The 15,419-nt window shown below is 41.3% G+C and overlaps 1 protein-coding gene across 1 annotated transcript in view; it reads left to right on the top strand.

Annotated features, from left to right (window-relative positions):
• KALRN (kalirin RhoGEF kinase) overlaps positions 1-15,419 on the top strand; it is a 500,534-nt gene that overhangs the window by 315,903 nt on the left and 169,212 nt on the right. The window contains 2 exon segments of the mRNA XM_040562309.1: positions 7,771-7,966; positions 13,699-13,865. Coding sequence (XP_040418243.1) covers positions 7,771-7,966; positions 13,699-13,865 — 363 coding nt within the window.

Here is a 15,419-nt window from a genome sequence, read left to right as displayed (position 1 = left end):
AGTATGAAATCCAAACGATGACGACACCTGGAAACCAGCATAACAGAAATATGAGAGAGCCTAGCTATCCCAGTGGGAGGTTTTTCTGCCTTAGGTTTTAAAACCATAAAGTGACAACCTATTCTTTATTTAGGAAACGTGTCTAACTTTGATGCCTGATATGTTTTATTCCTTTACCAAGTCATTGCACATTCCAAGACAAGACGGGATCATTAGGATTATATGGTTGGGCTTTCTGTGTGATGCATGCTATGACTGAGTTCATGCAGCCAACCAAGTAACTCGGGAGATTTCATGCAATGCAAATGGGGTAGTTGATCCACTATGAGGAAGTAGGGTATAAGACCCCAGAGAAAATAGCTGGCAGGCATCAGCGGCAGCGCTGCCACCACACTGAGCACATTATATATATGAAACATAGTAGTATCCCAGAGATATAGCTTCACTAAAATCTGTCAAGTATTCTTTGACTTGTGCTTCAAAAATAGTCACTTAAAGGCTTATTAACCATTATTTGAATGGATGTTAATATTTAGTAAAATGTTGGGTAATTGCATAAGAAATGAATGGTAAAATGCACTGAGTTGCAACCCCTACCACAATGAATACCACCCAGAGCATAGACCACATCTTTCTGCATATGTTTTCTTTATATCTTTTGTACAGAGATGATCAAATTCACCTGTAGACCCCTATAAAACTCTGTCTGAGAATAGGAATGATCTCACCTCATATCTGTCTGGCCACAGTTGTTGGTTACCTCCAAGGAAATTTCTCCCTCCACTTCCCAGAACTGCCCATATCCTTCCCTTGTGTGTGTTGTTGTTTCCTGCAATGCACGTGGATCTGTGCGGTGCTAGGAAAAGCCAGTCCACTGTAGTCTTAGAGCAGTGCGCTTTCTAGGCAAAGACATAGTCCTGGAAGGGGTTATGGGGGTTCCTGCTGTACAATATAAATTGGATCTTGTATACTGTTATCTTTCAAAAAGTACCACAATTGCTAAAATCTTCATGTGCTGGTTATCTAATTTTCCACCACTGCATCTCATTGGCTCCATTTCACCTGTTAATTAAATTTTTCAGCCTTGGTTTCATTTGCTGGTTCTTTTGGCTCTTCCCACCCATTCCTGTAGAAGGGAGCAGAAGCCAGCTTGCAGACAGTAGTTTGATTCACTGTTATTTACAACTCACTTGAGTTTCCCGTTTCAGGTTTATAACATTAGCAGGATCTTTCAAGTGAAATAGCTGCCTGCTTGGAGGTACAAGATACTTTACAGCCCCTCACTGACTTGTAGCTGACACTCAGATGTGAGCTTCTCTATTAGAAATAAGAGTTGCTGGAATCTTATAATGCCTCACACTTAGATGTTTTTTGTTCTTTTGCTTTTTCATATGCATAGGTTTCAAACTGCACATCACTTCATTTTAAGGAAAGCAAGGCATAAGGCTCTCTTGGGTACCTTGTCTTTAGAGCTCAATTCCATTGTTTCTCTTGATATTTTTGGGACTCAGGAGCCAAAGGCACTGGAGCGGAATCATCACTGTGACAGCCTTTTCACATTTCAGTAGCTCAGGTCCCTACTAAGCCAGTGTTGTTTCTCTGCCACGTGTCAAAAGGAATTGGTGACAGCATTGTCACACTGCACAGCGTCAGTCCAAAGCAAGACCTGAGAAGGAGGAACAGCAAACTTTCTGCATGCGTTGGTTTGTAGAAGTGACAGTTTCATTCACCCTTTCCTACCTACATCTCCTACCATACACCTGCAGTTTTAGCCTGCTCATAGATCCAATTATACAGTCATGTCCAGTCTTCTGCTCTTCCAGTTTCCTCTGAATTCCAAAGCAGAGCTGAGTGCTGCAGTCCCGGCATGTCTGGTTAAAAATAAATAAATAATAAAAGTATGTGCCCTGGAGATCTGTTTTCCCCTACTCTGTTATAACCCCTTTCTTTCTTCACTCACAGACATTCCCTTAGCATCCAGGAGTCAGATGATCTTTTTTTATACCTCCCTAGATCACATCTGATCTCCCATCTCATCCACCCCCTCTCTCTTCATATTCTTGAAGAGAGGTAGATATTCCCTTTCCTTGATTCTGAGCTCTGCCCTGTGCCTGTGTGACTATTCTTCCCATCCTGCCTCATCCCTGTGCTCTACCAACACTCCTCACCTTTGCTCCTCCTCCTACTTCCACCATCGTTTCTCTTGCAACCTACCTCCTACATTTGCTTGTTCTTCCCAATCGTCTTTACTCTTTTTCAGATCCCTCTCACAAGCCCACTCTCTTTTTGTTGATAGTGGCTGCTCCCAGGGTAGAACTTTCTTTTTCCTCCTCCTCATATGCCCATTCCCCAGCCCATACTTCAAAATATCAGCTTCTATATGATTCATTCACCATATAACATTTATTTTCTCTTGCTTGATTCTTCATATCCCTCTCCACCTCCTTCAATTGGCAAACATTTTTTGTTTCTGGCTGGCATTAAACAAGAAGACTTTAGGTGTCAAACACTGAATTTGGGCCAAGCAAGCAGCATTCAAGGCTCAGCAGCACCATTTTATAGAAAATTTCAGCAGTAGTATCAAAAAATAGATAGGATTTAGGTATGAAATCATTGCAGATATACAATTGCCTGCACAGCAGCTGTTTTAGCTTGGATAGGCTCTTTGGCCTAATCCACAAGCAACTGCAACACAGGAGTGAGATGGCAGGACTGTTTCTGTTGTTATTACTGCTATTACTTTTGACCAGCCTACTACCTCTCTGTGCCTCTCCTCTCTCTCCAGAGTTGAAGATGAACATGTCTCTCTCCCCACAGTCATGTTATCTGCTGGCGTTGCAGCATGGTAAATCCAGGAAGCAGCAAAAGCAGCAGTTTTGCAGCAATAGGAATTTGGGTATATGAAGTTGCTGCTTTAGGAGGATGCCTGCCTAAAATATATGTGGTCTAGACTGTGGTTGCTGTGTCTGCACAAAACACAGACCTGGCTGATGTAGTCTGTATATCTGTTATGGTCTTGTGATAGTGGAGTTCAGCACAAACCCGGTATTTGCTCACATGCTGAAGTGAACTCCTGGGCTGTCCCTGCTGCTCTGATGTGGGTATCTCAGGTAGTTCATTTAACGCTAGCTTGGGTTCTCTACCTGCATCATTTCTCCTTCCGTTATCATGACAGCAGGACAATCTATTTCGGATGAAGAAAAAAGGATCATGCTTTCCATGCTCGTTGTCAATATACAGGTCTGTTGTGTCTTTCTCTCTCATTTGCACTCTGGGGTCATTTGACCTCCCTGTATTGCTTCGGACCTGTTTCTTGGCCACCAACCTTATACGACCTGCAAGGAAGGAGTGTGGCTCCTTCCAGAGTCAGCTCAAGAGCAGCTGACAGTGAGGTATGCATCTAGCTTTCCTTTGAGCAGTGTGAGTGCTTTGGGATGCCTGCCACTTTTGCTAGGCCTGTGCACTGCCGCTGTTGCTGCTCTCATGACCCTCCTGCTTTGGTACAATTTCTCTCTCATGCCACAGCAGAACAGAGCAGAGCTCAGGGCTTCTCTCGTGGCAGCGCTCTTCTTCTTTCAGGGCATGTGAAGGATGCTAAGGTCTGTTTAGAATCACAAACACTGTGAAGCAAAATGAATAAACATAAGAAGTGCCATCAGTTCTTCCCACCAAAAATCCAATAGATGAACAGAACAAACTCTAATCAGCCATTCTTCTGGGTCAAAAGGGAATTAAACAAGTTCATGGCCAAGCGAGCCTCATTTATGAGACAGTTCCTGACATAGGCTCAGTGTAATTGGCTCTTACCACAGTTCAAGAGATAGTATAGTTTCATCTTGTGTAGTCCCAAGATGTCTGACCTATTCTGTGAAAGCATCCAAGGTCCGTTTTTTAGACTTGAAAAATATACATCTGTAGTTAACAAAGCTGCCTAAATACAGCCTCTTCCTAAAGAAAAATAAATTTTCCCTATACCCAAGTCAATCTAGCTAGGCACTCAGACTCTGGGACCATTTCCAAACGGTCCAGTTTGAAATACAGAAACTGCTGGGATTTTGAGGCATTGGCTGTACAGACAGGAAAGGAAGTGTCTTAATGAGATATGCCAAGCAGCACGGTCTCTGGGATAGGGCACCAGATTGGGACTCAGGAAACCTGGGTTGTTATCACAGCTCTGTTATTGCTTCTTTGCCTCCGTGTGCTTTAGATTCCCTTCTAGCCATCTGCTTGTCTCAGTTACTCAGAGCAACGTACCCAACCTTCCTGTGCACACACGTCGCCGGAGGAGCTTGGTGATGTTCCACCTCTCGCTCTGTCTGACTCCTTCCTCTCCTCCCCTAACCCAGCACATGGGATAATTAGCACTGCTTCCCCAGCTCCCACTCGGAGACAGCTCCCCTCCTTCCTTCCTTCCTCTTCCCCGCTGCCTGTGGCTGAACTCAGGAGCCTTGCTGGACCTGACTGACTGTCCAGAGCCTCTCAGGCACAGGCAGAGCTCCAGCTTGTGGCCCTGACAGCACAACATGGAGCCCCCGGTCTGGCCTTGCAGCCTGACGAGCTTACCAGCTCGTGTCCTGGCTGCTTGTGCTGTCCTTTCCTCCGCCTGCAACCAGTGATTTGAACTGGGGGAATGTGGATAATGGAGCATGAACCCCTCAGAGCCTTGCAGTGGATAGCAGGGCATGGAGATATCCACGTGCAGCTCCTTTCTGTGCTAGGAGCCTGGTGAAAGCTGGCTGCTGACATGAGTATCAGGAGCACAGGTTGCCCAGGAGGCAATCCCTCTCCCGAGTGCCTGTGATGCCTCTCTGCTGTTCACCTGTCTTGGATGCTCAGGGACAAAAGCCAGTGCAGTCAGGAACAGCCATTTTCCTGTGCATGAGTGGAAATTGTTGTGGAATTAATGATAAAATCAGTGCTGCTCAGTGTCCCTTCTCCTGCAAGTGAAAAAGTTGCTGAGAGAAACGGCATCACAGCGGAGAGGCTTAGCCAGGCACCCGTGTAGTAGTGCTGGCTCCCAGCCTACTTGAAGATGTGGGACTATCTGTTGATTCGTTCATAAGTCCATCCTCAACTTCCCTGGCAGTCCAACCCTCAGAAAGATTTGTATTTTCCTGTCCTGGAGATGATGTCCAGAGACATAAGCACATGGAAAGAGATGGGTTTGATCAGAATCCCCATATTGTAGCATGGCTGTAAGAGCAAACTATTGTAACACGTTCCTTGACTGTTTTAATCTTTTGTATTGCTGTCACTTACAAATGCTTTTAGACATCTTCCTGAGTGCATATACATGGGAATGCTTACAGGGAATTGGGAAGTACTTTGCAAGCCCCTGCAAAATTTCAAGTGATTGTTTTAGCAGCCTTACACTCAATGCAATGAATTTGAACAGACAATATTTTTAATACCTCATTAAAATAAAATAAAAAATCCTTTGGTTTGTTTATATCGCTACTAAATCCTGCAAGCAGAAGGGACTTTGCATTGAACTGTAAATGTTATTGTCATGACTGTAGGAACCTGTGCTTACTCTAAATTCATTCCATTTTTTACTTTGAAACAAGGTCAAGGCTACCTCAGTTCTGATTGCTGTTAGCCAAGGATCTTTCTCTAAAGTCAATGTATCTAGTAAAACCCTTCTCCAACACCTACTCCAACCATTCCTCCATAGCTGTTTCTGCCAAGAAGCCTCCACGGTCCAGGGACCCCAGCTATAAAATATAAATGAATCAGAGGCTGCTGGAATCAGGAATGGGGCCAAAGAGACTGTAGAGATAGTTGTTATTTAAAGGTAATTGAGTGAAATGGGTGAAGGAAAAAGCTGAAGAAAAATAGAAGCTCCTCAGAATGTTCACACACTGGCTTCCACCCTGCAGCTGAGATCCCAGGTTCTCGGTTGAGTAAATCTGCTTTTTTGCTTCTCTCAAACAAGAGCCTAGAAATTGTGCTTATGTTTTCCCATCTGATGCGAATCTCCCATCTGATGCGAATCTCCCATCCATGCTAATGTGAGAGGGGCTGAAAGCCGGTCCTTTTGGGTTCCCTTCCAGTGCCTGTGTTGGATTTAATGTTATGCTTTCTGGAAAGGAAAACCAAGTGGGAAATTTTGAATCTTGGCTACTTGAGAAGCTAAGCATCTCACTGCACACAGGCACTGAAGAGTGCTTTTAGTGAGAAACAGAGAACCTCTCACTACATGATAACATGCTCAAGTGTGAATTTAGATACCTATTTTTAGCTCTCCTGGCTCTAGCTATGAGGAGCTGACCAATGAATGTGAATTCAGGCATATATTTAGTAGTTTTGAAATACTTTAAACAATTATATGCTGCACAGTACTAGCCTATGTGTGTGATTTAATTCCCATTCCCCTTGTCCCACTTCCCTCATTCATTGTCACTAGCATGTTCCCTCTTTTAGTAGCAGAGTCGACTTTGAAGGGAGGCTGTGCTGTCTGAGTGGGGGTAGAGCTTGCATTAATTGTACAGGCAAAACCAGAGCAGGACTTTGATATTGGTTGGCTACTTGTGAGCTAAAATGTAAAACACAGAAGATATAGTAAATAGACTGCTAGAATCATCAGTCTGCATGTTTAAATTAGGAAGCAGAGAAAGCAACAGAAGATTTTGCCTGTTCCCATTAGTTATTGGCAGGTAACACTGGTCTGTGGCAAGAACTGGGTCCTGCCTGTGATGCTACTGGTGTTTCACCCAGCCCTCGAGTGTGATGTGTCTGTGCTGTGCTTTCACCATCTGTAAAAATGTGTTCATAGAATATCCCGAGTTGGAAGGGACTGACAAGGATCATCAAGTCCGACTCCTGGGTCTGCACAGGACCACCCAAAAATCAGACCCAATGTCTGAAAGCGTTGTCCAAATGCTTCTTGAACTCCATCAGGCTGTGACCACTGCCCTGGGGTTATTATTTATATTAATTCCCCAGTATGAAATCTTTGAGATTCATAGAAGGAAGTTTATACGAGGCCTGTTCCCACTCCAGCTAGCAGAAAGACCCTTAAAAAGGCAAAGTCCCTGAAAGCACAGACTGAAACAACTGCAGTCAGTGCTGTGGGGGTTAACTCACCAATTTCATAATAAAATATTAGGTGTCACGATGCATTTTCTGTGAACAACAGGTAGATACTGTTCACAATGCATTATATCAATATATAATTTATAATATATAATTCATAATAGCATAATATTATATTATAGTATATTCTGCAAATGTATTATTTATCCCTGTTTTAGAGCTTAATGGAAGCATCTTATAATTTAAATTGTATGAAGAAAAAGAATAAACAATAATAATAAAAAATATTCCCATCTGTAGTATGTAATATATAGGGTGCTACAAAAAGTTTTTAGAAACGTTCAGGCAGTTTTGGGATTATGTAATCACAGGTGTCAAATATTTTTTTGCAATTCTGTCAGTATTATTTCTTAATTAAATTTTGATTTATTCATAAGCACCATCTCCACCACCCATGTGAATACAGTGAGTCTTCTCTTACAGTGGAATGTGGAAGGGAAAAAGAAGTTGTCGGATTTCTTGTTGGACTGATCGTCTTTTCATGGATCCTTACCTAAGTAAAATGTTAATTGTGACCATTAAATGGGTAGAATCTAGAGTGTATTGAGGCTGTGGTTTGGGGGGTTTCTGGATCACAGTCAAAATGTGAAGTCTTTCAGTGATCCGTACACAGTTTGAAAGTAAGATTTTTCATTGCTCTTGAGTGTTTATGGTGTCTATCTTCTGCCCATTAAGGTTACAGCAGAGTTAGATGCCTGGAATGAAGATCTGCTGAGACAAATGAATGATTTCAATACTGAAGACCTCACTCTGGCTGAGCAACGTTTGCAGCGTCACACTGAGCGGAAATTGGCCATGAACAACATGACCTTTGAAGTCATCCAACAAGGGCAAGATTTACACCAGTACATCATGGAGGTCCAGGCTTCAGGTCAGCAGAAAAATTTGTTCTCTGTTTTGTATGAGAAGAAACAAAAGAAACCAAGAAAAAATATCCTGCATATCAAACGAAAGTACCCCACTACATACAAAATACATCAACTTTTAACATGAGCCACTCTGGCCTATAGCTGTCTCTCCACACCCAAAAGTGTTCCATAAGTTTGGGGAATTTTTGGATTCAGGATTTTATGTCAGAAATTGCCGTTTCTTTGAAACCAAAACTCAGTGTGAAAGTAAAGCTGACTTTCAAGTTCCATTCGGAAACTTTTACAACTGCAGGATGGAGTTTGTTGTCAGTTCCAACGTGGAGGGAGAGGAGAGGGCAAGACACATTGCACGGGTAAGGACACTTGTCCTTGCACCAGCTCCAGAACAAGCACTGCAGGGGGTCATGAGTTATGAATATTTGAGCTGGCCAGTCTGACCTCAGGTCTGGATAAATTCTAGCTGCTCTAGACTCCTAAGCTTGTAAACCTTTCTGCAACTAGATTTTGTCCAGAGGCAAGCTGACCAGATGTGCTGGCTCGGTTCTCCTCAGGCTTGAGTACCCCTTCCCTGTGCTATGTTTCTGGGTGCAGACATGCCCGAGGGAGAGAGAGAGGTGGGGGGAGAGAGGAGATAGTTATCCAGAAGCCCTCTGGAAAAGAATCCAAATATGAGAGCCTTGAAATGTATCATGGAATTGAATTCTTGTTTCCAGCCAGCTCCAATTGGAATTATTTTGTGTGTAACAAGGCAATATGATAAACGATACTGGAATTTTCCTTTTCGATGTGCACTTGAAAGTTAAAGATAACTACTTGGATGCAAAAAACCTTTGGCATGTGCTCTGAAATGACAGACTTGATTCATGTTGATTGGGAGTCTGTCTGGTACTTCTACTCTGCTTCTCAGCAGTAAGATTCCGTTTCCAAGACATCCTATGAATCAGGATTTTTGTATCCTTGCATTCTGCATTTGGAAAAAGAGTGTTGTAATTCAAATTAATCACTGCATAAAGCCCAGAAGTGAATGTTACTTGCAAAGTGTTTTAACCTTCTTGAATGTCTGGAAAGAGTGCAAAGCAAGAGCGATTCCTGTTCTTTCCTTCCCCATATGCACTTTCAAAATAAAAAAAAAGATTTTTATGGTTTTATTCTTTGGCAAACATTTTACCCTTAGGCACCCACCTTTAAAAAAAAAAAAAAATCTGGCAGTATTCAGCCTGATTTGGCAGGCTGCACTCAACAGAGGCTTAAAGATTGCTACAAGAGTATGTTGTGAACTAGACAAGCCGGTGCATTGTGTGAACCATGTGTGTGAGCTTGTAGGAGATCTGCCCACACTGTGTCTGGCCCTGTGCTTCAGCACCCTTGATTTCTGGGGTAGCAAATTAGTCCTAATACATCAGTTAGTATGCTTTTTTTTTTTTTTTTTTTTTTTTTGGTACATCTTGGAAGTATCTTAATACGAGTAGGAATCTGTGGGAGGTACAGAATATGATCCACAACAGAGAAGAGTCAGGAGTCTCAGGGACTGCTTTTTTTTTTTTTTTTTGATTGTGGACAAAAGATCAACAGCTAAATGAAGTGACTTTTAAAATGCTTTTGTAAGATTATCTAAGATCTCTTTTCTATAAAGCTTACCTGATAAAAATCCATTGCTCCCAAAGGCAAGGAAATGGAACTCTCATGGGGATGCAGAGTAACTGTAGTTAATCAAAGGTAACGGTCATGTCTGTCTTGCACAGAATGCTAAATGATGGGAGAATGGCAAAATAAGGGAGAGAGATTGCTCCTGGGACCCTACTGTTTCTTATTTTAATAAAGGAAAGCTCTAGTCCATAAAAAATTCATTTAATTTTACTCCTTCTTGCTGAATCCTATATCACAGTCACTCAGTGCATAAGTTAAGGGATGATTGTTCTTACTGTCAGAGCTGTGAACTTGTAGGGGTTCTGGGAGATCAACTGCCATTGCTGCTTCCCATTGTACAGTGTCACCACTGCTACAATCAAAATTCAGCTATAGCCATAGAAGTTAAAACAAACAAACAAAAAAAAAATAAAGTGATTTTTCAGGGACATTCCACCTAATCAGGCACTCTTAATTGCCTGAGGTTTCTTCCCTTCCATATAGTTCTCTTTCAGTTTTATTCATTTTAACGTGTCACACAGGAACCAGATTCAATTTTGATCATTCTGGAGTTTGTCTTGGAGGTCCTTAGGCTAGTAAGTCTGTCAGATAAAATTACATCCAGGTTTTTCCAAGCATGATGCCTTTTCAACTTGGAAATCTTGGGCAGGTACATAAAGGTTTTAGACATTTGCCCATGAGTTTTGCACGTCTCATGCATATTTGGAGCAGTGATTCTCAGGCTGTGGAGTACCTGGAATTCTTTATGAACGCTGTGGTGTGGGTACAGTAATCCAGTTGTCCTGTAATGGACCATGTCAGAATCCATGCAGATATTCAGGGCATCCATGTATGTGCCACATCTGTGCAAGTCCACTACTTCCAAAACACCATACAGCACAGGGTTATGTCCCATGTTTCCTTCCACTAGTCCAGCACATGTGGATGAGCCTGCTTTGGATTAGCCTGTTTTTTACAACAAGAATTATAACTCTTTGAATGTTAAAAAACTCTTTTGAAACTCAAAGAAATGTTTGTTTTCGTTAGGGAATATGTAAGATCTGGAAGTCAAGTTGTGTTTTCTGAAATTTAGCAGTACTTTCAAACTGTCTTCCTGTCTGACTAATACCAGTGTCCTTCAGGAAAGAGGTTTGCATTAGAGAATGTTGTAACAGTATTCTCAAGAAGACTGGACTTCTTAATGACCCATCACTTTTTATTTCAATGAGCCTATCTTCTGTTTTTTCCAGTTTGATTGCAGCTCTATACTGATATCAAAGGATCCCCTGATTAAAGGGGATCTGTGTGCAAAAATCCATGCAAAAACTCTCAAAAATTGATGCTGATTTTTGGGTGTCTATCTTGATAAATTAAAAGGGCCTGGTGTTTCCAGCAGAGGCAGCTTGGAGATTTTTGAGAGTTTAGGATCACAGTTCATGGGTGGTTTAACACCTCAACCCAAGCGGCAGTGAGGACACATTCATGTCGTTCATTATCATGTGTCCCTCAGTCATTCTGCTTCTAGGTACTAAAAGCAGCTACACTCTGATAGCTGATTAATCGACTGCACATGTTTATTTTGTTATTAAAGTCCATTTGCATTGCTAATATCATTGTCACCACGAGCACCATGGTCAGGTGTCACTCAAGGTTTACAGAGATAGCTTTTTATGTGTTAGAAGCAATTTCTCTAAGCCAAGCCTGAAATACACTGAAAAACTGATGTCAGGGTAATTTACACAATCCCTGCCTGTTATGTGGAAAATTCAAAGCCCTTTTGTGTCCCGGGTGTCAAACTAACATAATTCATGTCTTTTCCCAGCATTGCATTGCTTAAAAGGGAAATGCAAATCTGTTTCTTTTTGGCTATGATGTCATTTCTGGGGTAGAAAATAGATATGATAAAAAGAGGACGCTGCGCTGTCCTGTTACAGGCTTGTAACAGTTTGGTCTAAGAAGCGGGTTTAGAGGAGCTTCAGAAGAGCTTTGTATAGGTCAAAAACGATACCCCTTCCTTACACTGAATAGTACACCACACTGCAAATAGCTCAGCCGTAACTCATGTATATCTCGTAGGATGCTGGCCAATGTGGGTACTCTTTTTTGTAAATATCGTTTAAAAAAAACATTTTAAATTCATTATCCTTCACTTGATATCTGCTGCAATGGTTGAGACATGAAGAAAAAAATGGCAACTGAGTTCAGTTTTATCAGAAAATCAGCTGTGCTTTTCTGTCTATCAAAACACAATGTAAAGATTTTATGTATGAAATTAATCTGAAAGCAAAGCTTTCCAATTTGCAAACCAATCTTTGAGAAGAATAAGTGCTCTCGCTGCGTGCACTGGCGTGGCAGAATAAATCTGTGTGACATATGACAAGCAAGAAAGGGCAGATCATTCATCATGGGGAGTGCTGGCTGCCCTTGGATAGCATCCCAGTCAGTTCACTGGTTGCTGCTGATGAGTTAGCACAATCAAAACCATACCAGCTGAGTGTGCATGAAGGAAAACTGTGCATTTAATATCTTATAGGTATGGTGAAGTCAAGCGTACAAAAAGCCCATCATGTCCTAAGGATACAGAGCCATATGCAGGCTAATTGTAACAACGATGCCTCATGTCTGGCATTTGAAAGGAACTTCACTCCTAAGAATAGAAGCATATATTAAATTTCCTGGTCTTAAATGAGAAGCCAGGGGCCATTCTGCTTTATTTGGTAATGAAGAAACCGTTTTGTTTTGTCCAGGAAAGGGAATAAGCCAATCCCTTGCATTCCCACATGCTTTTTTTCTGATAAAACCAGAAACCAGGAGAAAGAGGATAGAGTCAATCATAAGGTCATATTTATTTTGTGTACTGTCCTCTGTGGATACCACTGTGAGAGAGAATGAAAGTCACGAGTTTCCGAGGAGGATAAAGGGGAAAGAAAATAAATCTTTCTAAATGGATTTAAAAAATTATGTCCAGCCATTCTACAGAAGCTTCTAATTAACACATTTCATTTTTAATGTCCTAATATTCCATGGAATCAAATGGCTTTGGAGAAAAGTGTAGTGTTTTCTCAGCATTACAGCAATTCAATTATTTTCCTATTAGGTTCCTGATCCTCCCTGTACTGAGGCCAGTGGCAAAATTCCAGTAGACCTCAATAAGGGAAGAGTCGGGTCTTTATTAGTTTATAAGGGATTATAGTAACGTAGGATGACATCATAACCCTTCCAGGCCAAACTTTCCCAATTACACTTGTAACATACTCACCAATGCTATCATACCAGTGTAATAAAGAAGGAAGATGTGACGCTCTGCGTTTGTATTTCATAAAACCACCACTTGCAAGGCCCATAGGGTCACAAGAAAATTCAGGAGGTGGGAAGGGTCCTCAGGAGGTCTCTCTTTCAACCTCTGATCAAATCAGGGTCAGCTGTGAGATCAGGCCAGGTCATTCAGGTGTTTATCCTTTTCATGCAAGATGCAAGGAACAGAAAATGTGGTACTAGGCCACCTTTTTTAGCTGGTATGTGAGGAATGGATGAAAGTCACTCTGTGGAATAATTCTGAATGAACTACAGGTTGGTTTAAACTAAATTGTTGTTAATGATCCCCTAAAGTGCTCAGATGGAAAAGTTGTTTGCCCTGTGGAGTTCCAAGTACTCATGGCACTATTGTAAATCTGGTGACTAGAATTTACTTTATTTCACTTTTCTATTTTCTTCCACTTCTTTTTTCCTCTTCTAAGTTCTTTTCAACATGCATTTGTAAAGTATAAGTTAATGATTTACTGTAATGAAGGGAGATTTTTTTCTGCCTTTTTTTTTTTAATTTGATGTTCATGCAAGTTTTTGAGCAAAGCTGTGGTTAAATCATGTTCTGCTAGTCAAATGCTGATGGGTGAGATGAGCAATGATCACGAGAGAAACACTGCTTTGTAGAAGAGACGTAGTGGTGCAGAATAAGTAACTGGACAAGCCAAATACTGATGGTGAGAGTGTTCAGTGAGAAGGAGTTGCTAAACGAGTTACAAATCAATGTGTTAGGTGGCAAAAAATGTTTGTGCAACTATAATTGCAGATAAGTGCAATGATCTCTCTGCATGTTGTTCTGTTGTAGGCATTGAGCTGATCTGTGAAAAGGATATTGATCTTGCAACACAAGTTCAAGAGCTGCTGGAATTCCTTCACGAGAAACAGCATGAGCTGGAGCTTAATGCTGACCAAACTCACAAGAGGTTAGAGCAGTGCCTACAGCTTCGGCACCTACAGGCTGAGGTCAAGCAGGTGAGAGTTTTTAACCATGCTGCAGGGTCTTAAATGGGTTTTCAACCATTACAGCACATGCTAAACCATTATCTGCCAAGTCACACACCTTTAGGTGGACCATCTTAATCCCTTTTTCGTTAGCAGTACTTAATTTGCTGACAGATTGCATCATGACCTTTTACAAATAATGAAGGGCTTTGTTCCTTATACTGCGCATATGTGAGGCTTCATGAATAGTTATGGGAACTCCATGCAGAACGGACGCCCTATCTTCTCAACTGGAGTGTGCCTTAAAGCCTGTGTTCTGGGAGTACAATGATTTCATTTGGGATCCAGACTGAAGTTATTACAGAGAATTGGTCCAAAGCAAAGGATAATTGAGCAGTGATGTCTAAGCATGGCATTACAGTAGTTTCACTTTTTCAGTTATTGCTACACATCTGTTGACCTGCAGGAACCTTTAAAATCTTCTGGGTCAGATAAAAACTTCAATCTGTGGTCTCTATCCTAGGATTTGCTTAACCATCTTGGTATTGTTATATTGCTTTTCCTCCAGAATTCATTCTAGCTTAGGCAATCATGTTCTGCCTCCCTTGTTTCCCTCCCTAATATTTCATTTGGATGCCTCACATTTCTGTGTTTTCATGTGCTTTCAAAGCCCACTTTGATTTAAATATTTTGCAACCGTAATTGAAACTAGCATGGAACTCTCCTGAATTTTGATTTTGAAAATGTAGTTGATTCGTGTTTGTGATAAATTCAAGGGACCCTCCTCATAAAGCTCCAGAGCTCTACAGCGTACTTTGGCTTTCTTCTTAAGAAGAGACCCTGTGATATTCATAGTCACCATGTTAATGTGCAGAAAATCCTTTTTCCCATAGGTTCCGAAAGTTTGTTATACACTACTTAATAGCTAAATACTAAAATAATAAATACTAAATAATAAAATAAAAAATACTAAAAATACAGGTTATTGCTACCTGACCAAATCCCCGTACCCCTATTGACCCAGGATGCTGCGCCGGTCAGCCAGCCCGGCAGCTGTTCCTGGAGCCATGCAGTGGCAGTGCAGCACTCTCTGCAGGTACTTTATGTTACTTGCCTCACTGTCAAGTATCTGCTGGGCTTTACTATTCTACAAATCAAAATCTAACCAAAGGAAGTGGTTTTAGGACTGAACTATCTAATACTTACTGTTAGAGAACATACAGCTGCCTTGAATTAGTATTTTCTTAACATAGCTTGGGACTATCTGAGTCTTTATTACTGTGACCTTTCACCAAACCAATAGTGAAGAATCATTTTATTTGTTCAGTTGAATGGTAAGGACTCCTTTGCTTATTAACCTATAAATTACCACAGCTACAGTTTGTCTTGAAAAGAGCCAAGTTAAAATATATCTGTGCCCTATCTGTTTGCTTTCCTGTAGATGAGTCATATTCCCAACCATTTAGTGAAATTGGGAAATATATTGATTTTGGCTTGTAGTTCATCTCCAGTCTGGTCCAAACTTCCTTCACTTTCATTTTAATGCATCTGAGACGATGGATGATCTCATTACCAAATTGCACT

Source organism: Cygnus olor, chromosome 6, assembly GCF_009769625.2.
Source record: "Cygnus olor isolate bCygOlo1 chromosome 6, bCygOlo1.pri.v2, whole genome shotgun sequence".
Classification (NCBI taxonomy): Eukaryota; Metazoa; Chordata; class Aves; order Anseriformes; family Anatidae; genus Cygnus; species Cygnus olor.
This window is presented reverse-complemented; position numbering and strand designations above follow the sequence as displayed.